This window comes from Podarcis cretensis (genome assembly GCF_951804945.1).
Source record: "Podarcis cretensis genome assembly, chromosome: 5".
NCBI lineage: Eukaryota > Metazoa > Chordata > Lepidosauria > Squamata > Lacertidae > Podarcis > Podarcis cretensis.
In genome coordinates, this window is record NC_137174.1 from 32155087 (window position 1) to 32180956 (window position 25870).

The 25870-nt window shown below is 44.1% G+C and overlaps 1 protein-coding gene across 3 annotated transcripts in view; it reads left to right on the forward strand.

Annotated features, from left to right (window-relative positions):
* The first annotated feature begins 664 nt into the window (after positions 1–664).
* LRRC20 (leucine rich repeat containing 20) overlaps positions 665–25870 on the forward strand; it is an 81358-nt gene continuing 56152 nt past the window's right edge. Inside the window, exons 1-3 of one of the 3 annotated variants that reach the window (XM_079976504.1) lie at positions 665–1565; positions 5607–5725; positions 15758–15907. In XM_079976504.1, coding sequence (XP_079832630.1) covers positions 5644–5725; positions 15758–15907 — 232 coding nt within the window. In that variant the 5' untranslated portion in view covers positions 665–1565; positions 5607–5643. Of the gene's footprint in view, positions 1566–1588; positions 2443–5606; positions 5726–15757; positions 15908–25870 lie in introns of those variants that run through there. The other 2 variants (XM_079976506.1, XM_079976505.1) reach the window with 2 other exon arrangements.

The following is a 25870-nucleotide window of genomic DNA, read 5'->3' on the forward strand; positions in this document are numbered from 1 at the left end:
AATCTGCAAATCTGCTTCACACTAACAGTACCTCAGTCTTATCTGGAATCAGCTCTCATCCAGTCCCAAGGTCCTGAGAAGTAGAGCTGTGTGTCATCAGCATATTGCTGACAACTTACTCCAAAACTCTAAAGGTGACATGATTTCTAGCTCCTGCTACCTCCAAGGAAACAAAGCAGCTTTTTGTAGCATGAAAAATCGCTGAAGGGAAAACAGAATTGCCAACAAAATCAAAGTTTTCTACCAGAAAACAATTTAACCGTTCCCACGTTCCTTTCCCACAAGAGGACCTTGCAGTGTAACCTTGCAATGACTTGTCAAGTATTTTCGACACTTGAAGCAGAACTTTTTATTTTACTGTTGTTGTTTTGTGACATTAAGAATACGAAAAGAGCCATTCTAGATAAGACCCAAAGGCCCACGTAGCCCAGCATCCTGTTCTCACAATAGCCAACTGGATGCCTAAGGGAAGTCTGCAAGCAGGATCTGAGTGCAACAGCACTCCCCCGCCCCCCCCCCCTGCCATTTCCCAGCAAGTGTTATTCAGAAACAAAGAGAGACAATGAAGGTAGAACATAAGCATCATAGTATGTTTTAAAATTATTATTATTATTATTATTATTAATTATATTTCTACAATGCCCTTCAGGGCAGATTACAGTATAAACACAAAATAATACATAACATAGTAAACTAAGTGGTAACACCCACACCCAGTTCAAAAGGTCACCCAATTGTTTAATTAGTCAAAGGCCAGGGAGAAGAGGAATGTTTACGCCTGGTGCCTAAAGTATGAAGGCACTAGGCGAGTCTCCCTGGGGAGAGAATTCCACAACTGGGGAGCCACCACAGAGGAGGCCTGTTCTTGTTTTGCTGCCCTCTGGGCCTCTTGTGGAGAGGGCACATGAAGAAGGGCCTCAGATGATGATCCCAGGGTCTGGGTAAAGAGGCCGCCCTTGAGGTACTGCAGTCCAGAGCCGTTTTCTTTATAACTCTTCCTATAAACTGCATTTACTTTGCTTTTGTAACCCACCCTGAGACCTGATGGCGAAGGGTGGGCTGGGCTATAAACACGAATAGTAAAACAAACCAACATGCAAGGTGGGCTACTGAGTTTGTTCCTCACGCACACTAAACCCCCAACGCGCAAAGGAGTAGCATTCAAGCTCTTTCTCTGATCGGATAGCTTTCTAACCGGAGGACTGAATCAAAATGCGACCACGGTATTCCGCGGTGGCAGTCTAAAGTCGGCCGGTCGCTCCCGGCACTAGGCTGCGCGGGGTCCCTTCCTTGCAACAGGGGAGGGCGCTCTCTCGCGGGGAGGGAATTGGGTGCCTGCTCCCTTTTCCCTTGCAGGCTCGCAGGCCTCCTTGCATCGGCTCCTGCACCGATTGGCTCTCCTTTGCTCTGCCGCCGCTTCCCCCTCCGGCTCCCTTGTGTTGGATTTCCTCCATCCCTCCTGGAAGGGGAGAGGCAGCTGTTGCTGCTCTTCACCATGGTCTGCTCCGCAGGTGCGTGGAGCTGCAGCGGCGGCGTGCAAAGGACCAGCTCGCCTTAGCTTTCCGGTAAGAGGCGCATCTGCCAACCAGCAAAGCGGAGCTTGGAGCGGCGGCGAGGGCGAGCGAGCGAGCGCAGGAGGCTCCGCGGATCGTGGGGCAGGAACCGAGCGCGGCGCACAGCTCCCACTTCCGGCTGCCATTCAGCTGCAGAGCGGAGGACGCGAAAGAGAGGGGCCCTGGTGCGACCCTGAACCACCGCTCCCATCGTCCCTGGCCATCCGCCGCGGCAGGGTGGGCTGATGGGAGTTGTAGTCCAAGGCCTCATTTCCTTTAACAGGGCTTGAGTGGAAACATGGGTGTGTTGTGGGATGCCTTTTCTGTCTCTCTGTTTTGCAGCTGCCTCTGCTGTTCTTAGAGTGAAGGGATATCTTTCCCCCGCCCAAGGAAATGAAGGGTTTTAAACCAAAAAAAACTGGTGGAGGGAATCTTCTCATGGAACAAGATCGAGGTTCTGTTTTGCGTGTTGTCTCCAGTTTCAAGTTACATTTATAGCTTGTTCCCTAGGCAGTGGCTCCAAAATGCCTTCTCGGTGAAGGCTCGACTGCAGGCACGATGCTATCTCTTTAAAACACATTAATTTCCCCCAAAGAATCTTGGGAACTGTAGTTTCTTTGGTTTGGTTTGGTTTTCTTGCCCATTCATTTTTATTGATCCCCTCCCCTCCCATTTTAAGCAAATGGAGCAAATTTAATGGAACTGTACTCTCTCTCTCTCTCTGTGTGTGTGTGTGTGTGTGTGTGTGTTTAAAGGCTTCTGGGAATTGTAGCTCTGTGAGGGGCAAACTACTCCGCATTTGGGTTGTGTGTGGAAAAGGATGTGCTTTCAATGCGTGATGTGCACACAGCCTTAGCTGGGTCCCCTCAACCTGACACATCCTGAGCAGGTCAGTTCTGTTTGGTTGTTGCAGTGCTTTTTTTCTGGGGGGACACAGGGGGACGCATACCCCTAAACATGTTGCAAATCTTTGTACTTTTGTCCATTTACTATATTTATTTTTCCTGCTTTGAACTATAAAATGGTGATTTTCTTGAGTCAAAATGAGAGTACCCCTAAACATTTTTTAAGAAAAACAACAACATTGGGTTGTTGACTTGTGAAAGTAACATTTTGGGGGAAGTGCCTGTTTTGTGTGTTGGTGTGCATAGCCTGTACTCAACAATCCTCACATAATTGTGGAGGGCAGTGTTATACCAGACTGGAAAATATTTAGTGGGGTGGGGAATGATTAAAAACAGCTACAAGCCTAGTGGTGGAGCGAGAGAGTAAAAGGCAGAAGTCCTTGCCTAGAATCCAGGCTAAGTGTGAGAGAAATGTGACCTTGGAACATGAGAAGGGCAGGTTGCAAAGTACTGTATGTTAGGGCTGGGCGATATCTGGTTTTCAATATCATGATATATCACCAGCTAAACATCACGATATACCGATGTAGCACAATATCTGAAAGAAGATGGAGCTACGTAGAGGCGAACATGGTAATGTCCTGGCATCTGCTACTAAGTGGCAGGTCTAAATCGCCACACACTGATAAAATCATCAACAGGCGAGCCAAAATGCATCCAAACAGGACTTTGGTTGGGGGCTTGGATACCAAATGGTGGTATTCAGGTCCAGGATAATCCAAAATACAGTGATGAGTCACAGTGAATGCAACTAATCAGGGAAAATGTTGAACAACAGCAAAATCTAAGTTTGATGCATATAATTATAGGAAAATTTATGATAGCATGCTTCAACTGAAGATTTCTGGAGAATATATTAATGTTCTATGCAGTTTTAGGGGCAAATTTAAAATTTACAAAAGTAGTAGATTTAGCAAAAAATAATAATTAAAATGGCAGTAAAGTCATTACAGGGGGAGAGAAAGACTTCTCCCGTGCACACACAGGTAAAAGGGGAGATGGGAGTAAAGAAAAAGAGTTAAATAACAGGACAACTTTTTTGTTCTTACTCTGAAGAAAACAACCTCAGTTTCTTCTTTCATGGGGGTAAGGAATGGCTGCAGAATGAAAAGAAACAGAGGAAGCACTGGCTGGCTACATAGTTTTCTCAAAATTGCGATGTTTGCCAGATAACATTTTATGAAACCGTTACCGTGCTGTGGACTTCATAACTGATTTAGAATGATATATTGAAAAATTGCCCTATATGTAGTCATCTTCAACCATAGAAATCATATAGGCTACTATATGTAGTCATCTTCAACTATAGAAAAATAATGCAGCACTCACAAATTGTAAGCTTTTTCAAATGTTGTGGATAACTTTAAAAGGCTGCTGTCCTAGGCATGCTTGCTTAGAATTAGGTTCCCTTTGAAATCAAGAAGATTTAGCTACTATGCCAGTATGTAGAAGCTTGTGGCATACGTGCTGGTTGAATGCAAACAATTACGGGCTGCAGTGCGTTGAGCTTGTGTGTTCTCCGCTCCAACACAGTTGTGGTTGGCAGATGGAGGCTGTGTTATACTCCTAGCTTTGTACTCTGAGATTTGTTCAAGGCATAGATAACCCCCAGTCCCAGACAGGTTTAGTATTACTTGTTTGGCAGTGTCCCTCAGCTCAGCAGATTGGTTTTCCACCACTGGCCCAGCATTTTAATTTTGCTATTCTGTCAACTAAATATAGGACCAAGCTGCTGGGCTGCTTCTGCGGTGGCTAGAAAAACCTCCCAGTATTTCTTTGCATGTATCTTTACTAACTTAAAACTCCAGCAGAACATGCTAACAATTGTAGACTGGAATATGCTGAGCTTTGGGCAGTAAACATTGGACCAGACCACATAGATGGGCTGGAGTTTGACCAGCATGTAAGTAATCAGATTGCTCCAGAAATTGCTGGTAATACATGTGTAATTTATTACCCGGACAGCTAATAGTGACTATATTCCTATTAGACTGAGAAAGGGCCTTCTCAACAGTGGCCCCTCCATTGTAGAACACCCACCCTAAAGAGGCCTGCCTGGTGCCTGTTTTAATGTCTCTTGAGTGCCTTTTTAGTCTTCCAATTTAATAATGTCTGTGGAAATAATAATGGGCAATATGCAACTTGGAGTTGGCCCATTGATAACAGTGGAAAAGTTGCTTTGCTTTGAGTATGTCTAAAGTTAGTCCTTTCCTAGGTCAATTGCCTCTGTAGCCTTGAATATTTTATGATTTGGGTTCTGTCTCCCAAACTGCATGGGACCTTCTTCTAACTTTTCATATGGAAAGGGAGGTATTTCTCCTCTCTTCCTTATTTCATCTTATGTCATTTTAGATTCACCCACTGGGATTCACACAAATAGTTTTATATCATTCAAAGGTGGGGAACCAGATGCAAGCCTACTGATTTCAGCTGGATTTCCTTTCCATATGTATGCTTCAGATTTCAGAAATACTTTTAGGGTAAACTTGTTTGTATCCCTGGCACTGAACAAATAATATCTGTAGTCTTATAGTTAAACCTGCTTTTTTGTTTGGGACTGATAGAGCCTTCCTTGTTATAAACTATCTAGTTTCTTTGATAGCTAGAAGTACATGAAAATAATTAACAAGGATTTGGTAGTATTTCACTCCCCCTCTTACTCAGATGTTCGATGGTGAGATAAACTGAAAGATGACAGAGATCCACATTTAATATGTTATTTACAAAAGAAAGGAAAATGACTCCCAGCTTTTCTGCAGGCTGCTGACGAAGAGTGGTAACTTCTATAAGCAGAGGCTTAGCCCTTTTATGTCCACGTGTATGTTTCCCACAGCATAAATTCACATCTACTGGCCAGCTTCTGCATTGCAAGATGTATTTGCCTCTTGAACTCATTGCATGACTCAGGCAACACCAGTTGCAAAGAACGAAAGGGGACTAAGGGACAATATTTTCTTAGAATTGTCCCAGTTACGTTGTCTCTTGGTAAAGATTCTTGGGAGTGGGGGCATCCTGGCAGTTGTGGTCAATGCTGAATTTTAGCTGCACGTTGGTTTTAGAATAAGTGCTATTTGTCTGTCTTTAAAAAATGTTTTGAAAACCCTTATGAAGTACTAGTCCAATGGAATCTGTTGTTTGTTTGTTTTAGCAACTTCCAAAGTGTTTTCTTGGTGGGACGTGACTGCATGGAGAAAAAGATGGGAGAAGCAGTTGCCAGAGTAGCCAGAAAAGTGAATGAAACGGTTGAAAACAAAGCAGATTCGCTTGGTAAGTGAAATAAATATTTCATAGGAAAGCCAAAGTAATCCATTTATCAGTTGCTCATCAGTCCCAGTTCTCTAGGTGACATAGAAAATAAAATGAATTCAAATCCACAGTTCCTCTAAAACTAGAATTCGACAGAGCAGGAAGTGAAACATGTATAAAAACAAGACAATTGTTTCAAAGCAGTGAGAATCACAGCAACAACAAGTTAATACACCCCAGTGCTACTCTAAGCTGTTTAAAACTATGTAAACAGCGAATATAAAAACAAACAGAATTTCTTCATTATATAAAGCACAATAAACTACTAAATAGAAAGACCTCTTTAGTATCAAAGTAAAACATGTAACAATCAGCCTCAAAAATATATGGAAAAGTCATAGTAGCCATAGTAAACAACTAAACAAAATATACCAGGAAGCAAAATATTACAAATGAACATCACCTAAAAAGTATATAGGCCATTTTAAAAATAACATGATTGACATTTTTTTTTGGGGGGGGGGGAATCCACTTCACAACCACAATACTTGAATCAATCAAATCATTAAATGAATAGTCTGCTTGACAATGAGAGGTGGTGGATTCTCCTTCTTTGGAGGTTTTAAAGCAGAGGTTGGAGGGCCATGTGTCATATATGATCAAGTTGAGATTCCTGCCTTGCAGGGAGTTGGACTAGATGACCCTGGGGTCCCTTCCAACTCTACAATTCTTTGATTCTATAATGCAGTTAAATTCCCAGTCCTCTGTACAGCAATATACACAACTTGATCTAGCTACAGCTAAGAATGTTCAGTTTCATTCAAGCTCACCATTACATGGTCAACACACATCCATCAGATGCATTGATACTCTAAACCAATATACACAAACTTACTGTTTTAGCACATATTACATTCTCCGCTCTATCCAATTTGGGATGGTTCAACCTTAGAAGATGAGAGTGTAACCCTCTACTTGCAGCTCTGATTTCTCTTTTAAAATTTGTGTTCCATTTTTTATTCTATTGACCTTTGAATAATGATTCAAGCAGTGCTCAAAAGAGAAGAAGAAGAGGAGGAGGAGGAGTAGTTTGGATTTGATATCCCGCCTTTCACTCCCTTTAAGGAGTCTCAAAGCGGCTAACAATCTCCTTTCCCTTCCTCCCCCACAACAAACACTGTGAGGTGAGTGGGGCTGAGAGACTTCAGAGAAGTGTGACTAGCCCAAGGTCACTCAGCAGCTGCATGTGGAGGAGCGGAGACGCGAACCCGGTTCCCCAGATTACGAGACTACCGCTCTTAACCACTACACCACACTGGAGGAGGAGGAGAAGGTGAAGAAACACAACTCTTGGTCTGATGTTTGGATCAATCACTGTTACAATTCCTATGGTGCTCTGGCTATAAAATATACTTTATCATGTTTCTCCCCTCTTACAATACCTTGTGAGGTTGGTCATTATTACAGGGAGGCTGTGATTGACAAATTCTCAGAATTCCACTGGCAAATGCTGAAATGACAAAGGAATTTAAGAAGATAGGAAGTAAAAATAAATCCATCAATTCATTTTCCAGTTATAGGATAGAAATGTAATGGCTAATCTCATCTTTACCGCTCTGCATAAGTTTCCAAGTCTGATATAAGTTACTAAGCCACCTTTTCACTAGTTCACTTGCACATTTGTTAGCTTAAAAGAGAGTAGGGGAGTGAAGAGCTTTTGAGTAGCTTCCTTTTCCAGGCCTCCTAGGGATGGGTTTTTTACTCATTGGGTGTGACCTTTTCAAGTCTGTGCACAACCTTCTCTTGGAACAATATAGTAATAAATACAGTGGTACTTCAGGTTACATATGCTTCAGGTTACATACGCTTCAGGTTACAGACTCTGCTAACCTAGAAATAGTACCTCGGGTTAAGAACTTTGCTACAGGATGAGAACAGAAATCATGCTCTGGTGGCGCGGTGGCAGTGGGAGGCCCCATTAGCTAAAGTGGTGCTTCAGGTTAAGAACAGTTTCAGGTTAAGAACAGACCTCTGGAACACGTTAAGTACTTAACCCGAGGTACCACTGTATATATTAAACATGCAGGCTTGGTATTAATTGCATTTGTTAAATCACGTTACTAAGGGATGTAGGGGGTGCTGTGGGTTAAACCACAGAGCCTATGGCTTGCCGATCAGAAGGTCGGCGGTTTGAATCCCCGCAACAGGGTGAGCTCCCGTTGGTCAGCCCCTGCTCCTGCCAACCTTGCAGCTCGAAGGCACGAAATGCAAGTAGATAAATAGGTACCGCACCGGCGGGAAGGTAAACGGCGTTTCCATGTGCTGCTCTGGTTCGCCAGAAGTGGCTTAGTCATGCTGGCCACATGACCTAGAAGTTGTACATCGGCTCCCTCGGCCAGTAAAGTGAAATGAGCACCGCAACCTCAGAGTCATCCGCGACTGGACCTAACAGTCAGGGGTCCCTTTACCTTTACCTTTAAGGGATATAATGGAGGATGAGACCAACTCTTGCAAATAATTATTTGTTACACTTGTAATTTTATCCAAGGAACTGATTTGCTTAGTGTCAGCAATCCTTTTGCATCAGTTGAGCCCAGATCATTAACTGGGCCTCATGAGATCAACACTCATAGTTATATCTATGATGTTGTGGTTTATGAACTCTTTATTCACTCTGGCTGGACATCCAGCAGGTGGAGTTGTTGCATTGCTAACCAAGAAGCAACTCTCTCAGCCCACTGATTTTTCAGCTTTGGGGACAGTGAAAAAATGAAAGTGCGAGTCACACCATCTCTTTTCCAGGCGCTTCTTCTGATGGCACATTCACTAGGTCACTTAGCAAAAACTTAGCAGCTCCTTTGGATTTTCATTAATTGTGCAAATATTGGTTTTAAAAAACCAAACAAACTTCAAGCAGTGTACAGTCATATCTCAGGTTACAGATGCTTCAGGTTGTGCGATTTCGGGTTGCGCACCGCACCAAACCCGGAAGTAACACAACGGGTTACTTCCAGGTTTCGGCACTTGCGCTGAATCGTGCTTTGCGCATGCGCAGAAGTGCCGGATCATGACCCGTGCATACGCAGACGTGCGGGTCGTGGGTTGCGAATGTGCCTCCCGCACGAATCATGTTCGCAACACGAGCGTCCACTGTACGTCCACTTGTTGGAGTGATGGTCAGTCTAAGAGAGCCAGTGTGGTGTAGTGGTTAAGAGCGATAGACTCGTAATCTGGGGAACCGGGTTCGCATCCACATGCAGCTTCTGGGTGACCTTGGGCTAGTCACACTTCTTTGAAGTCTCTCAGCCCCACTCACCTGACAGAGTGTTTGTTGTGGGGGGAGGAAGGGAAAGGAGAATGTTAGCTGCTTTGAGACTCCTTCGGGTAGTGATAAAGCAGGATATCAAATCCAAACTCCTCCTTCTCCTCCTCCTCCTCCTCTTCTTCTTCTTCTTCTTCTTCTTCTTCTTCTTCTTCTTCTTCTTCTTCTTCTTCTTCTAAGGTGGTGAGTCAGTCAGCTTTTTGCCATAGCTGCTCCCCTTCCAAAATGAAACCTCATTGTTACTTTTAATTTCTGGCAAATGTTTTCAGACAAAGGGCCCCTCAGGTAGTTGACTGAGCTGCGAGGTACCTGGTGCAAAGAAGGTGGGGAAACACACAGATCAATCAGCCAATCAAGTGTTTACTATTATCAACTCAAGCATGAAAGAAAGTACAAAATATTAAAAAAATACAAAATCACAGCCTCTAAAGAAAAAGGCGGAAAGTTGGAAGCTAACAACATTAGCAGGTCAACATTCAAATATTCTACCACCTGTTCAGAAAGGGATTTATTAGTTCCCTCAAGGGAGATCTTCAAAATGGTCAGCACCTGTTCTTGATGTTAACTTTAGCAAATCTGCCATCTATAATCCTGGAGGGTGAAATGTTAAAACGTGCCAACAAAACTGCACTTGAGTTTTGTTAGAAAATAGCAATATGGCGGGTAAGGAAAGCATTTGGAAGATTATTGCTAGTGGCGCTCAAAGAGGCAGCAAGACATCCTTGCAGATGCTGACTCACTGGTGTCAGTCCCCGTAGCAGGCAACTTGAATTTGATACGGTCTCTTGCTTGCCATTAATACTAATTTAATTGATGGACACGGTACATATGGTTGTAGGAGTAGTGAATGGTTTTACAAGAAAGCAAAAAAGATAGAAGCACCCATGCCTGCAGCTCCTTGTTATGACAATTTGGATCTGTGCTATAAAGTCATTATAGATTTAATTTAAAACGTAATGTGGTATTGATTCACACTCTTGACTATATAAAATAATGCAGTGGAGTAGAAAAACTGTTGTTGAGAATGAAGCTGATATGTAGGAAAACATTTTTATATTTAAAATGCGACCTTTTTCGTTTAGTGAAATCCCGTGGGCTTGCGCTTAGAGGAATATCTCTTGAAGGGTTAAAGGAAGAATATGTGAAAATTAAATACACACAGGAATGACACGTGTAATCGAAAAGGCCTGACCTAGCTTTCAGTAGAATCACTGGAAAGTTTTCTTTATGTTATTTAATTTATTAAATAATTTTATACCTCATTCTTCAAGAACAAGAAGCCTCCCAAGGTGGCTTCCAAAAATTACAAGCAAGAACTGTAATTTTAAATACAATTAAAATCCACAAAAAGCTGTGTTAACAATAAACAACCAAAGGACATGGCAAAGAAGAGGCCAAGTTGATTTTGAGGTGTTAAAATGTCTTACATATTTAAGTTTTTGTGTGTATGTGTGTGTATGACATTAACACTTACTTCTGAGCAATATGCTTAGAATTTAACATCCAATGGCATATGTTTAGGGTTGCAACTAAGGATATGCTCAGTACTGCAAGAATGGGAGTTTAGTGGCAACTCCGGGTGTTTCAAAGAAAGAATTGGGTATATTAATAAAGTAACAAAAACCAATAAGAAAAAATGGAATTGATTATGGTTTTTTTGTTTTATAAAGCAGAAGTACAACACGAGCAAATGGGAACAAAGTTGTATCTTTAGTGCAAAGTTTCAGCTCCATCTTGAATTGAAACCCACTCTATGCTAAGGCTCATTAATGAGAAAACGTTGATACAATCTGGCTTCTGTCAGAGGGAACTTTGCAAGGCACCTCCCAATGTGATTAAAATGTTAATTACTGAAAGTATTGATGCATGCAGGCCCAGAAATACAGCAAAAAGCAATATAAGTATTAGGCATTTCTTGAAGTGAATAAATTGCATCTCCGTGAGTGATCTAAATAACTATTCACAGCTCTTCGTTGAGTAGTAAATGCTTTCTCATTGGTATATTATAGTCAGTTTCTTACTGGACATTTTGGGTCTTTTGGTTGTTGAGCCAAATGACCGACACAATAAAATTAGGTTCTAGTCCGATCTACACATTGTTCAACGATTTTTGGTCTGCATGTCGCTGCTAAGGCAGATCACACCTAAGCCTTGCGACATGATTCAAGATGGATGTTGAGGTGCTCTGCCAGTGGGAAAGACATTGGTTATGACACCAGTTCATAGAGAGAGCTATGACCATAAAGCAGAGGTGAAGAACCAATGGCACTGCAGCTGCTGTTGGGTTCCAACGCCCATCAGCCCCAACCAATGCAAACAATGGCGAGGGATGATGGGAGTTGTGGTCCAACAACAACATATGGAAGGCCACGGCTGCCCCACCTGTGTCATAAGGAATTTATCCACAAAGTATTTCCACAGGGCTGCCTTTCCCAACCTGGTACTCCCCAGATGTTTTGAGTTACAGCTCCTGTCATCTCTCCATGCTGGCTGTAGCTGGCTGGAATTGGAATCCAAAACATCTAGAGGGGAAGGTGGTCATAAAGGATGGGAAATAATTGAAAAATCCCCACTGGAAACAAAGGTAGCTTTCTGCAGTATTGGGGCAGAGCTGGTTGGGTATGGAAGCCTGATGCACTCCTTGGAAGGAGGGATGTGTCTGGCTTGCACAATCAAGCCTTATCCAATCAAGCTGAGGATGGTTCTCATGGGGCACTTTCCTCCCAACACAGATAGTGTGTGTGTGTGTTGCAATTATCCTTGTATGAGCCACTGGGGTGCACAGCAATAAGACAAGCATATTCATGAAATGAAGATTTAATGAAACGCAAAAACATTCCAGTTGTAAGAGTAACTGCCCTGCAGCGATAATCCCACAAGGGAGATGGGAAAACTAGTCTTCTGCCCACAATACATAAGATCATCCTGGGCAAAGCATTGGCAATCCATGGGGCTAACTGCTGCAGTTTCAAAGGTTCTGAGATTGCACAGCATTGATCTGTGTCATAAATAATGCATGTACCAAAGCTTTGTTTGACGGGGGGAAGTACGGGTGAGCCTAAATGAACGAGGCTAATTGGATGTGTGTGTGTGTGTGTGTGTGTGTGTGTGTGTGTGTGTAATGAGCATTATTATGTTGTGAACAGCATTATTATTTTATGGTTTATTGCAGAGGTTTCCAACCTTTTTGAGTCCACAGCTCCCTTGAGCAACTACAGTCATACCTCGGGTTACAGATGCTTCAGGTTGTGATTTTTCAGGTTGCGCACCATGCCGAACCCAGAAGTACAGGAACGGGTTACTTCCAGTTTTCGGTGCTCGCATAGGCACAGAAGCACTAAATCGCGCTTTGCGCATGCAAAGAAGCGCCGAATCGCGACCCGCGTGTGCGCAGACACGACGCCGTGGGTTGCGAACGTGCCTCCCGCACGGATCACGGTCGCAACCCAAGCGTCCACTGTACATTCTTTCTGTGACACCCCTCACCCCTTTTTGAACACCCTCCCTTGTGGAGTGTTCCTTCAGCCTCCTCTCCCCTTGGGAGGCCTCTGGGCAGCTGCTGCCGCTGCCCCTAGTCTCTGCGCTCCCCCCCAAAAGAGAGGTGCCTCCTCACACTGCCACACAGGGGCCTGGGAAGCACTCCTGGCCAGCACCAGAGGCACCATTATCCTGAGGAGCTTGTAGCCAAGGCTGCTGCAACAACAGCTGTGCAAGCCTTTGGGAGGCAGAGATGCAAGAGGGCAACCAAGGAGGGATAGAAGGAAAGAGGGATTGAGGCCAGTGTTGCCCGCAGCACCCCGACCATCATTCAAGGCACCCCAGGGTGCCACGACGGACTGGTTGAAAACCGCTGGTTTATTGGATTTTATGTTGTAATAATAATTTGCAGTTGGTCAAAGGCTTTTGTAACCTGTGAGGATGGTTGCTGGTTTTCCCTTTGCCCTGTGTTCTCCTCTCACCCAAAACAGCCATTGAGTTGTGTCCATAGGAACGTAGGAAACTGCCTGATGCTGGGTCAGGTCACCGGTCTATCTGGCTCAGTACTGTCTATACTGTACCTGGGGCAGCCCACATGGGGCCCTCTGCTTTACAGTTCCCATCATCATTGGCCATACAGGCTGAGGCTGATGCAGTTGTAGTCCAAAAACATCTGGAGGGCACCAGGTTGGCTAACTGGACCTGATCTCCAGGGTTTCAGGCCAGGGACATTCCCGGCGCTGCTTGGAGGTACTGAGGATCATACCTGGGACCTTCTGCATGCAAACCATATGCTTTGCCACTGAGTTACAACTCTGGGCAGTCCCCCCACCCATAAAAGCTTAAGAGCTCTGGGCAATCTCCTCCCATTTCCTTAATTTCGATTCCCCCAAAATAGGGGTCGTCTTAAATACGGGGGCGTGTTATACACGGAAAAATATGGTATTTGCATATAGTTCCCATTGAAATTTAAGTGCCCTGAGGTCCCCATTAAATCACTAACTTAAGTCTGGACCTAACTGCTTCCTGAGCTGGAGTCGCATAACCAAAAACAACAGCCCAACCAAATAAGTGCCCAGGTATAATTCAGCTGAAGGCTTTGAGAGGAGCAAGACATCCAGCAAGCAAGCTGTTTGTTGGCAAGAGAGAAGCTGTGCAGTGAGATGGTGATAAAATGTTTGGATATGAATCACTGGGAAATGCAGGACTGAAGGTGGTCACTATTTTGCAAAATGAGAATCTGACTCGTTTTTGATGTGGAGGCTGCAGAGGGAAGTTGCACGGAGCCAGAGATGAAGAGAGTACGTTCCATGGATCAGGGGGCTTGGAGGATGAGTGTTGTGGCTCATCATCCTGTTTTGATTTCCAGTGGATCTGCACTACAGTAATTGGTTGCAGATAAAGCAAGTTGGATACGAAGGTGATTCCAGAAGAGTAATATAGCATCCTTCAGTACATTTCAACAGTAGCCTCCCAGCAAAGCGTCACAGCATTTTCTGGTGACTAATTCTAGGGTAGTCACTGTGTTCTCACAGCAAAGGCAAATAAGCGTCTTACAGCACGTTAATGATAAACAGATTTGTTACCGTGTAAGTTTTTGTGATCCAGGTGCTTTAAATGAAGTTGAGCTCTTCTAATCTGCAAAAGTTTATGCCCACCATAAATTTATTATTCTTCAAGGTGTCACAGTGCATTATAAGGCTGTCTCTGTGCTCGCTCAGTGAAGGAAGGAGATGATTAATCAGTGGCTAAGCAGCATGGATTTATGAATGCCTCTTCTGCAGCTTTGATGATTGTAGAGTAAAATTCCTTCGTACTATTATTCCAAAATAGCAGCCTTTTGCTTCCTGGAATTTTAGTATGTCCAATTTTCATTTTGCATGAAAGAAAGAAAATCTTTCTGGGGCTGTTGTGTGTGTTCAGTATTTGGAAGAAGGTGCACACGTGCTCTAAGATTTGCACACACACACAAACACACGCATGCGAAACACCTCACCTTTATGTACATTATTTATTTATTTTAAAAATTGGAATTAATAAAGGTAAAGGTAAAGGTACCCCTGCCAGTACGGGCCAGTCTTGACAGACTCTGGGGTTGTGCGCCCATCTCACTCAAGAGGCCGGGGGCCAGCGCTGTCCGGAGACACTTCCGGGTTACGTGGCCAGCGTGACATCGCTGCTCTGGCGAGCCAGAGCCGCACACGGAAATGCCGTTTACCTTCCCGCTGGTAAGCGGTCCCTATTTATCTACTTGCACCCGGAGGTGCTTTCGAACTGCTAGGTTGGCAGGCGCTGGGACCGAGCAGCGGGAGCGCACCCCGCCGCAGGGATTCGAACCGCCGACCTTTCGATCGGCAAGCCCTAGGCGCTGAGGCTTTAACCCACAGCGCCACCTGCGTCCCCCTTGGAATTAATAGCCTTGAGTTATAACTGCAGACCATAAGAACATATGACTGAATAGGGATTTTAAGGAATTAATAGCCTTGAGTTATAACTGCAGACCATAAGAACATATGACTGAATAGGGATTTTAATTATGTGATTAATTAAACTAAAGCAAAGCGATTTCTCACTTGAAATTAAGTCAAAGCAGGTGTGCTTAAGCAGCCCTTGTTTGTCCCCATGCCAGCTTGTTGTGCTTTATTTTGAACAATGTGACATTCTGGCATCTGGAGTTCAGATCCAAGGTATTTCTGAAATGCAAATTTAGTTTAGAGAGAAACGCTAGAGGTGTTAGGCAGAGAAATCCAGTGCAGAAAAAAAAGACTTGCATGCTGACCAGTTTGCTATCATTCCTGCATTTTACAGTCGGGAAAAGAAGTCACTCGTAAAGCTTGAGGTCCAAACTCCAGCAGTTCATTTAATGCTATCTAATTCACTCTTAATGGGGCAAAAGTGTGTGATTTGTTCATGGAATGTCTCTGATAATCAAAATGGCTTTGCTCAGGTTTTTCTGTCCTCCTTCGCCCAGAGTGGCTGGGGAAACTCAGCCAGTTGGGCAGCGTATAAATAATAAATTATTATTATATAAATTATTATGTTAGGAATGTATTGTCATGGGTGTTGAGTGAGGACCAGACACAACTGACAATCTGGCGGAGGGTCCCAGTGAGGTTGGACCGACCATGCCAGAGCCTCGGGGGAATTCACGGATGGCCAATTAAAATGTGATGTGTTGGAACACAATACATTTTGCCTGGAAAACTGAACTCACTCTCTCGCCCTCCTTTCCTCCCCTTGGTGTTTCGCTGTAGATCTGGCAGATTGCAAACTGATGACGTTCCCCATTGCCCTTTACAAAGTCATGAGGCACGTCTCGGAAGGAATCCATCTCATCACTCTGGCCAATAATGAGCTGAAGTCTGTGACCAGCAAATTTATCACCACCTTCAGCCAACTGAGAGGTAGGTGTTTATCTCTGAAGGAAACCATGGAATTGAAAAGGCAGTGGCATCTTGTTCCTTCTTCCAAATGTTAGCTTGTGTTTCAGACATCTCTTGTCATTTTTTAAAAAATAATAGTACTTATTTTATTTATTGCTTCTCCTCCAAGAACCAAGGTAGTGTATAGCCATACATAAAGTTAAAAACCATTAATAATAATAATAAAATATCAAAATAAAATCGGTAAACCTGCACTGAAAATCAGCAGCAGCACTAGACACTTAGTGCACCTTAGACCCTCTCAAATGGTTTGTGAATAGGTGAGGCTGGCTAATCTAAAGGTCAGCAACAACAGAACTCTGGAGGGATAGCATTTTTGGACTTTTAACTAAGTTTTCTTGCTTCAGTGATGTTTCAATCTTGGACCCAAGTGGAGATTTGCGTTCCCCACAGTTCTGTATACAATTCTACAATGCATGTTATCAGAGCACACATAAGCCTGCCCCATTGCACTTCACTCCGCCCTCCATTTTTCTTCTTATTAATTATTTATTGAATTTATATATTGCCCTATACCCGGAGGTCTCAGGACGGTTCATGGAACAAAATCAGAATATAAAACAACAATATATATATAATCAAAATAAAAACAACAACCCAATAACACCCCCTCCCCAAACCCCACATTTTAAAAGGGCATAGGAAGTCAATCAAATTCACCAAAGGCCTGGTTAAAAAGGAACGTTTTTGCCTGGCGTCTAAAGGTGTATAATGAAAGCACCAGACAAACTTCCCTGGGGAGAGCATTCCACAGACAGGGGGCCACTGCAGAGAAGGCCGGTTCTCATGTGGCCACCCTCCCGACCTCTCAAGAGGAGAAACACGAAGAAGGGCCTCAGAAGATGATCTCAGGATCCGGGCAGGTTCATATGGAAAGAGACAGTCCTTGAGGTATTGTGGTCCTGAGCCGTTCTGCCCTCTTCTGAGTCCAAAAGGACCCGCTCGTCCACCATCGCACATCAGTTGGGCATGCCTAAAAATGGTCGACCTCACAGGCACACTGCTTTCTGCCTTACCCATATTTCACTTCAGTTTTGGAGCGTGATTAGTATATACCCACAAACAACAACAATGAAATAATTCCATGCCTTTTGTCTAAGTGAAAGCAGAAGTTAGCTTTAGGGGCAGGAAGGCAGAGTTAAGTGTGCTTTATATTGATATACATTACCAGTTCTTTATAGCATCACAGAACTGAGCTCAGGGAAGCAATGCCTTGGGAGGGACTCTGGCTCAGCTGTAGAGCACATCCTTTGCCTGCAAAAGATCCCTGGTTCGGTCACCAGCTTATCAAGTATGGCTGGGAGAAACCCTTCCCTGAATTCCCAGAAAGCTGTTGCCCATCAAGAGTAGACAATAGTGAATTAGATGGAGTGATGATGCACAAGGCAACTTCATACATTTCTTACTTGGGGGCGGGTAGGGAGAATATTGATTTCTCAAACTTCTGTCTGCTCCTGACTTGGAAAGGTAGAAAAGGTAAAGGATTAATAGGGAGCACACAGCGGAACTGATATCATATGCTGTAACGTGGATAAACGATCGCCTGGTAAAATTAATTTCCTCTCCAAAGTTGCGGTTCCTAGGAACAAAATGAATTTTGCGATCTGATCAAGTTGCTGACAGGCGTTGAAAGAGAGTTTGAAGGGTATACGGAACACTGAAGCATTAATAGAGAAATCTTATTCCCATTCAGCGGGCTGTAATCCAACGGCCGTGTATAAATAAAATAAGCATTAGTGAAAAATGACGCACCTAGATGGCGAAAGTAATGAAACTTGAAGTCCTTGATGTAATTTAATAGGGACATGAAAAAGCAAACAACCCACACATGTTGATAAATGGACCCTAGCAGACACAGGGTGATTGAATAGCTGAGTTAATGATAGCTAGAGGCTTGAAATCAGTGGGGAGGTAATATATTTTAGCAGTTGTAGCAAAAGCTTTGTAAGGTTGGGTGAAAATTAGCTGTGGGAAATGCTAATGTCCCTCTACCTGGTGTAACCTAAGTGGTGACGTTCATCACTTGTTACCTAAATGGTACCCACACTGCAGTCTGTGGAGTTGTCTTAGAGTTGTTGAAAGTAATGCTTGATGATGCTATTCTACAAATATTGGGTGAGGTCTAGAGCGAGCTTAGCCCAAGGAGGTCTCTGCTCACACCAGAAGGCTTCTCCCCTTCCATTTGAGCCCCTCAAATCTGCTTTGAGGGTTAGGGGGCCCTCTGGAGAAGATTTGGGGTGCATAGGGCAGCGGGGCAAGTAGGAAAACCAGAAACCCTGTTGTGCAAGTGAGTTCCCATTGTGCTAGCAGCCAATCGCCGTTGGATGTTGCCAGTTGAAGATTGGAGTAGTGTAATGGCCTAAGAGTGTGATCTGCAACACATGCAGGGAAAGATTTCAATGAAAAGCAACCTCATGAAGATTCAATGGTGAGTGCCAATGGTGAGTGCAGGGGCCTTAGAGATGCTTGCTTCTTTCTTCATCCACTCATATTTTCACCTTCCAATCTGCTTCCCCCACCCACCTGCAGGATTCTAACATTCTCTTCTCCCTCTTCTGATGCAGCTAGGTGTAATGGCTGCTGGGGCAGACTGCTCAAGGAGACATGGAAGTTGGAACTCGCAGTTTAAAATGCATAAACCTGGCAAGATAGCAAGTTGGACTCTCAATTGTCCTGAGCTTGCCACCAGTTCTTGTAGAACTTCTGCCTAAAGCATTTTGGGCTTTTAAGCCTTTTCAGAAAGCAGCATGCTTTTAAACAAAATATTTTAGGAATTACAAACGCTCCGGCAGAGACAATCATTTCAATAGCTTTGGAGTCAGAACAGAATGCATCATTTTATTGGAAACTAGACTTCTTATGCTTGAGGGAGCCAGGCAGGGTTTCCAAACAACATGATACTTATTGGCACTGTGTTCTTTTTGCCTCTTTCTGCGGAGACTTACTATGCCTGTTGGTCGTGTACGGTAGGGAACCTGCTGAGAGAGATTGATAGGCAAATAACCACTACCCATTCATTCGATGGAAAGGGGTGTATTTTCAGGGGCTGGGAAGGGCAGATAACTGTTCCAGTCTGTTTATGAAAGCATTGGTAATTTAATTAATGGAGAAGACTAATGAATGTTAATCTGTAAACAGGCTAACTTAAACTGGCCTATCATTTTGTGTTTCCACAGTAGCTACCATTATTTATGCACAGAGTGCTCTTTTGTGTATCAGTTTGGGAGAAGTGAAAGATGTTAGCAGCATGCTCTAATTCATAGATGAGGCAGAAGGCGGAACAGGATAGTGTTAGGGGATGATTATTTGGAGGCCCTTTCCGTATCATCGGAATGGCCTAATCCCAGGGGTGGGTAAAAGGTAGAGCAGGATCTGCTGATGGGTCTCTGGCTGGTTTGCAGCAGCTCAGCAAGGAATTCTGACACCCAGTTAACAGCAGCAGCAGAACTACTTCCCCCACCTAGGCTGCTGAAATGCAGTGAGTGGGTGGGTGGGCCTAACCAGGAATGGACTTCTGGGTGCAAGGGCTATGAGCTCACTCCATTCAGTTCTAGTTCTGAAAACAAATTTCTGGGTTCAGAATGTGCTCAGAAACACCCTGTTATTAAATTCTGACTCTATCTCATTTGTATTTGGTTCTGGTTGGTGGTTCTTGGGTTTCCAGTAAAAAAACACAAGGTAGATCTGGGAAGCCTGAAGTCTGCCCATCCCTGGCATAAACTCTCAAAAGTTGACGGCTTCCAGGGGGGTGCATATGTTGATCTGTTGCAGCACAACCACCCAAGGGTCATGAGGCACATTGAGGCACTTGCCTTATTTCTGTGAATGTAAGTTACTTTAAACTGCTTTCCATATTGTGTTCTAATTGTTGTAACCCGCCCTGGGGCCTTGGGTTGGAGGGCAGGTGAATATCTTCATCAAAATCATCATGGTAAAGACTCAGCAGATTTAGAACAGGAACTTACTTCATCTGTTGCATAAAGTGCCCTTGGCACGGAAGATGGGAAGTTATAAACAGTGGGACCAAATCATTAGACTGCAAAAATCACGGCCTGTAACCATTCTTTGTAAAGTTTAAGATAAGCAGAGTGACCCCTTGTGACAGCAGTTATTGGTGATAGCACAACCAGCTTACCTTTGACCCTGTAGTGTGGAACAGGAAACCATTGTCTGAATTGAAGCCCAAAAGAATACCGCAAAATTACTAGTGTGAGCCAGGTCTTTATCTCCCAACCCCTTGTGGGCCACATTTGACAGAGGCTGCACATTTGACAGCCCTGCACTGCTCTTTAAAGCGCCTGTTAACACAGGTAATAATAATAATAATTAATAATAATAATTTATTTGTACACTGCCCATCTGGCTGGGTTTCCCCAGCCACTCTGGGCAGCTTCCAACAAAGATTAAAGATACATTAAAAAGTTTCAGTGAGCAAAGTGGGGCTGTTTGCAAAAGCACTTTCAAACAACCCTACAGTTCACTTTGAAGCAGCACCCCGCAGAACTGAAGTCTCCTCTCAACATCTGTGAACGGAGACTTCAGTCCTGTTCCCTATCTTTGAAACATTTTCTGACAGCTGCACTATTTCATCATACATGTATATATGATGCAGGAGATCTGTGATCAAATATCTGTTGCTCATAAAGCCCAACGTCAAAGACCTGGTGAGGCTACTGAAGACTTCCCCCTCCCCTTACACCTCTCTCTCACACACACTATTTCTTTTGTGTAGGAACACCATGTTTGCCGGAGTTACCAACTCTTTGTGGCCCAGGCTGGAGAAACTATTGTGGGCAGCACACAAACAATGCAATCAAGCACACGCCGCAACCTACCTTATGGGCTATGACATAAGTCTTCTTCCAATTCTAATCATAGCTGTCAACCTTCCCTTTTTTTTTGTGGGAAATTCCCTTATTCCAGCGCCGTTTCCCACTGCTTCCTGCTGCTATCCCGGATTGTTAGATATCCTGTAGACTGTCCCCGGGATAGGTGAGGCTGCTGATCCCTTATTTTCGAGGCTGCTGATCCCTTATTTTCAAATCTGAAAGTTGACAGCTATGCTTCTAATTTGCAGGGGGGAGGAACCTATGAATGCCTAGGAAGGTCTCTGGGGGTGCATGTGCCCCCCCTGCTTGCACCCCCTGGTTCAGGTAATCAAAGAGTGTGCACACACTCGCTCATTCTACAAGGTATATACTGTATTTTTCGCCCCATAGGACGCACCTAGTTTTTTGGGGGGAAATAAAGAAAAAAAGTTTATTTCCCCCCTATGCGCGGGGCTGGGTCGGGGGAAGCCGGAGCTTCCCCAGCCCCCAGAACAGGCTGCTCTCCGCAAGCCGTGGGAGGGCTCCCGCGGCTTGCGCAGAGCTCCCCGAAGCCTGGGCGCGACTGCTCAGTGCACCCAGGCTTCGGGATGCAGGCAGCTCTCCACAAGCCGTGGGAGCCCCTCTCGCTCTCCAGGCTTCAGCGAAAGCCTGCATTCGCCCCATAGGACGCACACACATTTCCCCTTCATTTTTGGAGGGGGAAAAGTGCGTCCTATAGGGCGAAAAATACGGTATGTTGGTCTGCCCAATGCTCAGTAACCAGTTTACTAATTTAGAGGAAGAGGAGGGAGTGGAGTTGTGTCATACATCACATGTTTCTCCTGGTGAGCGCAGAAGTCTTGCCTTCATCCTATCGAAAGATGCTGCCTTCTGACCGGGCTCTCATACTCTTCCCTAGATCTCAGGAGATCGGTTGCTCAAGGCTACTCCTTCCAGACCTTTTGTTGTCCTGACCACAGACTGTCATCACGTGGTCAGAGAGGCCTTGGTCCTGTAACCCTGGCATGGAGACATGTGCTGATCTTGGGCTGTTCTCCTTGGGCTGTTTGCAAACTGCCAGAGGCTTGGCTGAGAGGTGTTCCTTATAATTCCAAAGGGATTAGGCCTCAGCCAGTTTCGTTTTGCAAGGTTTGTAGCAAATGTTCCTGCATGGGATCTTCAGGCAGCTGTGAAATGCCAAGTTCTGTAAGGAAGTTGGTGTCACCTTGCCTGTTGCATCTTTCCTCACAGCTGAGTGGCAAACAGTCTAAGCTAAACCTTCACTTCTCACCATCACAATTTAGAACGGATTCGTATTATGCTGACGGCATTAAAAGACTTGAGGAGGCTGAAGGTACGCTGTTGTAGAAATGTAAAGGCAGCTTATAAAGAAAAGATCGAAAAGCTTCTGAGTTGAGAAGCATGACCACAGGCTTCTCCTGTGTACTCTTGAGGCAATCTTTATTTTGAGTCTGCTGTTAGTCCTTTGGGGAAAAGACAGGCAGGACTGGTAGCAGACTTTGTGCTTTAGACCAGGAAAAGTATATGGGGAGAAAGGGCAAAATTAGCAGTCCCCCGCAACTGTTGTGAATTTAGGAAAAAGCTGCTGAGAGACCAAAGCGCACACACCTCCCATGTAATGTTTAGCTTGGCCCTGAGGTTTGCTGTCCAAAGCAAAGTTTGTAAAGTACAAAAGCAAAGCGAAAAACAACCCAGTTATATTCAGCTGTTAAGGCAAGGAGTCAATGAGGAAAGAGGTTGGATGCTTACTTTCAACTTCTGTGATTAAGGGGAAGTCAGACAGTTTCCCTGCTGGGCCCCTGTAATTAACTGCAAGTACCTGAAACAAATTACCTGGAGGCCAATGCAAGATGTTAATACACAAGCACTACTTTAATATCAGATAGTTTCTTCCATAATTTAAAAGCTATCCAGGGTAGAACTCTGCATAAACTGGGGATTTGAAACGAGGATCTGTAAAGCTAATGCTGTCTTCGGTTTTTTGCTCAGAATTTCCTCCACTTCTTTCGTTACCCTTTCCGTGCTTCTAAACCAAACAAGGTAGTGTTCCTTCCCAAATGAGGTTTCCCCAACAGACCCAGAGCTGGATTTAGTTTGTCAACTTTCAAGATTTACCTTTTGCTATCAGGATCTTACAAACACCCGGACGGCTGATTCATTCAGCCATTCTCACGACCATTTTATTGGAAACCTGTATTTTTAAATTTTATTTTATTTTATAAGCAATACTCTTCTTTTTCTTTCTCTGTATAAAACTATGCTGTTAAGTACCATATTATTCGCTCTATAAGACACACTTTTTCCCCTCCAAAAATTAAGGGGAAATGTGTGTGCGTCTTGTGGAGCGAATGCAGGCTCCATGGCTTCAGCAATAGTAACACGATGCCTCTGAAGCGCAGTGGGAGCGCTCCCACCGTGCTCCGGAGGCTTCAGGTTGCTTTTGCTGAAGCCTGGAGAGCAAGAGGGATTGGTGCGCACCGATCCCTCTTGCTCTCCTGGCTTCGCTGGAGAGGCGCTGCGCAGCTTTCCCTCTCTGCGCAGCACCCCTTCAGCGAAGCGGGAGGAGAAATGGAAGGGGCTCCATTTCTCCTGCCGCTTTGCTGAAGGGGCGCTGTGCAGAAAGGGAGATTTTTTTTTTTTCTTGTTCTCCCCCTCTAAAACAAGGTGTGTCCTATGGTCGGGTGCATCCTATAGAGCGAAAAATACAGTAATGTACTCTATGTTCTTCCCTATGTTCATTCCCCATCCCCATGGCTTCAGACTTTCTGGAGTTTTCTGATTCTGTCTACAATCTACCCTAGCATTACCTACCCTACCCAAACTACCCTACCCTACCCTACATTTCAGGTGTGATGCAGCCATTTTTGCTTAATGGTTTTCTGGTGGTGAGATAGCAGTGGTGGCACACAGTCTGTGGTCTTCCCATGCCTAGTAAGGCTCCCAATTCCTCCTCCTGCTGAAAAGGTTGCTTGTGTTCCCACTCCGAGTTTGTCACTTGACTTTAGCTAAGTTTACTTCACGGTGAAATTAAATGTTGCTTCTGTATTGCCTTTTCAACAAATGCGAGCCGTGTGGGAAGCCGCTCCAAGGTACATCAGATATTGGAGAAGAGGGAAAAAACTAGACTCGATTTGCGATGGTGATAAATCCCGTATATATGTGGATTCTATTTGTTGTGGAGAAACATCAACCTTAATAACCGTTTCCAAACAATTTCAGTGTAATGGGATCCGATGACATGATGTGTGAGATGGATGTTCCTAGTCGCTGTTTTTGCGAGACACTTGTTGCGTGTTGTTGCTTGCTGTGCTACTTGCTCTGCTTGAGAGAGCACATCATTTCTATGGATACCATTCACTCCTGCTTAAGTTAATTACCAAGACCATGCTGGACAAAGAATGGATGGGTCAATCCATGGCTGCTTTGTTATTTATGCCTGGGTGCTTTCCCATCAGTGGGTTTTAATGCACATTAATGCAGGATTGGGTTGGACGATAACATATTAAAAGAAGTGAAAATGTGCTTTATGAAAGAAAGGGGAGTTTAAGGTAGAGATCCATCTTGTCACTAGGGTAGATTGTATCTTGAAAACTATGGGAGTCTGATGACAATCAGTACAGCTCTTTGGAGTTTCGCACAGTTAAACAGATGTCTTGGGGCTGCTTCAGACACTTTTCCTACACAGGAACGCATGGAGGTGATTGGTGTATGCTATCATTTGTGAAACTATTCTGTCTTGTGCTCTGCAGCTTTTAAATTGGTGCATGCTGCAAAGTGTACTTTGCACAACTGTTAAATAGCCCACAGCACAGTCCCCACCCCAATGCCCTGTATGCTGGCTCTGTGTGAAGCATCCTTAAAAGCAATGCCTTTGAGTGCAGTCCACAAGAGGGCAATATTGGTGTCTCCAGTACAAGCGATGAAAGAAACAGAAGCAGCTGTGAAGCCCGAAGGATTTTGGTGGCACTCCTTGAGAGATTTATCAAATCATTTGTCAAATCATCACCTCTGAATACCACTTGTTGGGAATTGTAGGTGGCGAGAGCTGTGGTGTTGAAGTTCTGGTTGTGAGCACCCCATAGCCATTGGGTTGGCCGCTGTGGGAAAAGGATGCTGGACTAAATGGGCCTTTGGCCTGATCCAGCAAGATCTTCTTCTGTTCTCATCTGCTCTGGGATGTTTTTCCTCTGAAGAAGAGAAGGTTCAAAGCATGCCACATAAAATGCAGATGGTAACTGCATTTCCCAGTTCTCAAAATCAACGAACGGTGAGGTCAACCTGCGTCTTGATTATGCCACTTCCAATTAAAGATGGGGAGTTCACATGAAGATAAATTCTCCAATTAAAAACAAAAGAACATCCTTACAAAATGGAAATATAACATGTTGAGGAGAAGGCTATCTTAGAACCCATCTCCTTTATATCTTATTATTTACGTGCACATTGTTGGTGGCGTAGTGGTGGAAGAAGGGGCTACTCCATCATGTGAGTGAGTCCCCTTTTAGTAGTCTGAAGTTTAACAGTCTACTAGGCACAAGGTTATCTCCCTAGCCGCTTCGTGAGCACCAGAGCTATCAGCGGCCTTCTTGAGGTTGCTTTTTTTGTTTTTGTTTGGTGTATTCCATCTGATAACATTTTCCAGTAGAATATTTTCAATCCATCAAGGTTAACAATGCATACAGTCCTCTGAGTTTGTACAGGACTCGTTTTGCTCTGGATTCTCCCACCACAAGCACATGCAAGGGAATTATTTGGCTTGTGCTGTGAGGTAATGGAGAGAGATCTAGAATTTTGCTCCCAGTGGCAGCTCAGCTGAAGTGGGTACCACTTAATTTTCTGTTGAATTGCTGTGTAGGAGTAGTTCCATTTCTGCAAGCCACTCGGAGCACTTGGCTTGGGCAGAAGAGGCAGGAGATGAATGGTGATATATTTATAAAGAAATACATTTAAAACCACAGACACGTGCTGGAACATGATGTGTTCATAATCTCTCTGCTGATTAAGGACAATGGATTAAAAAAATAATCTATTATTTATACAGAAGGAAAAACCAGAACCTAGATATGTTGTGTGCTGGGCTTTTATTTTAACATGT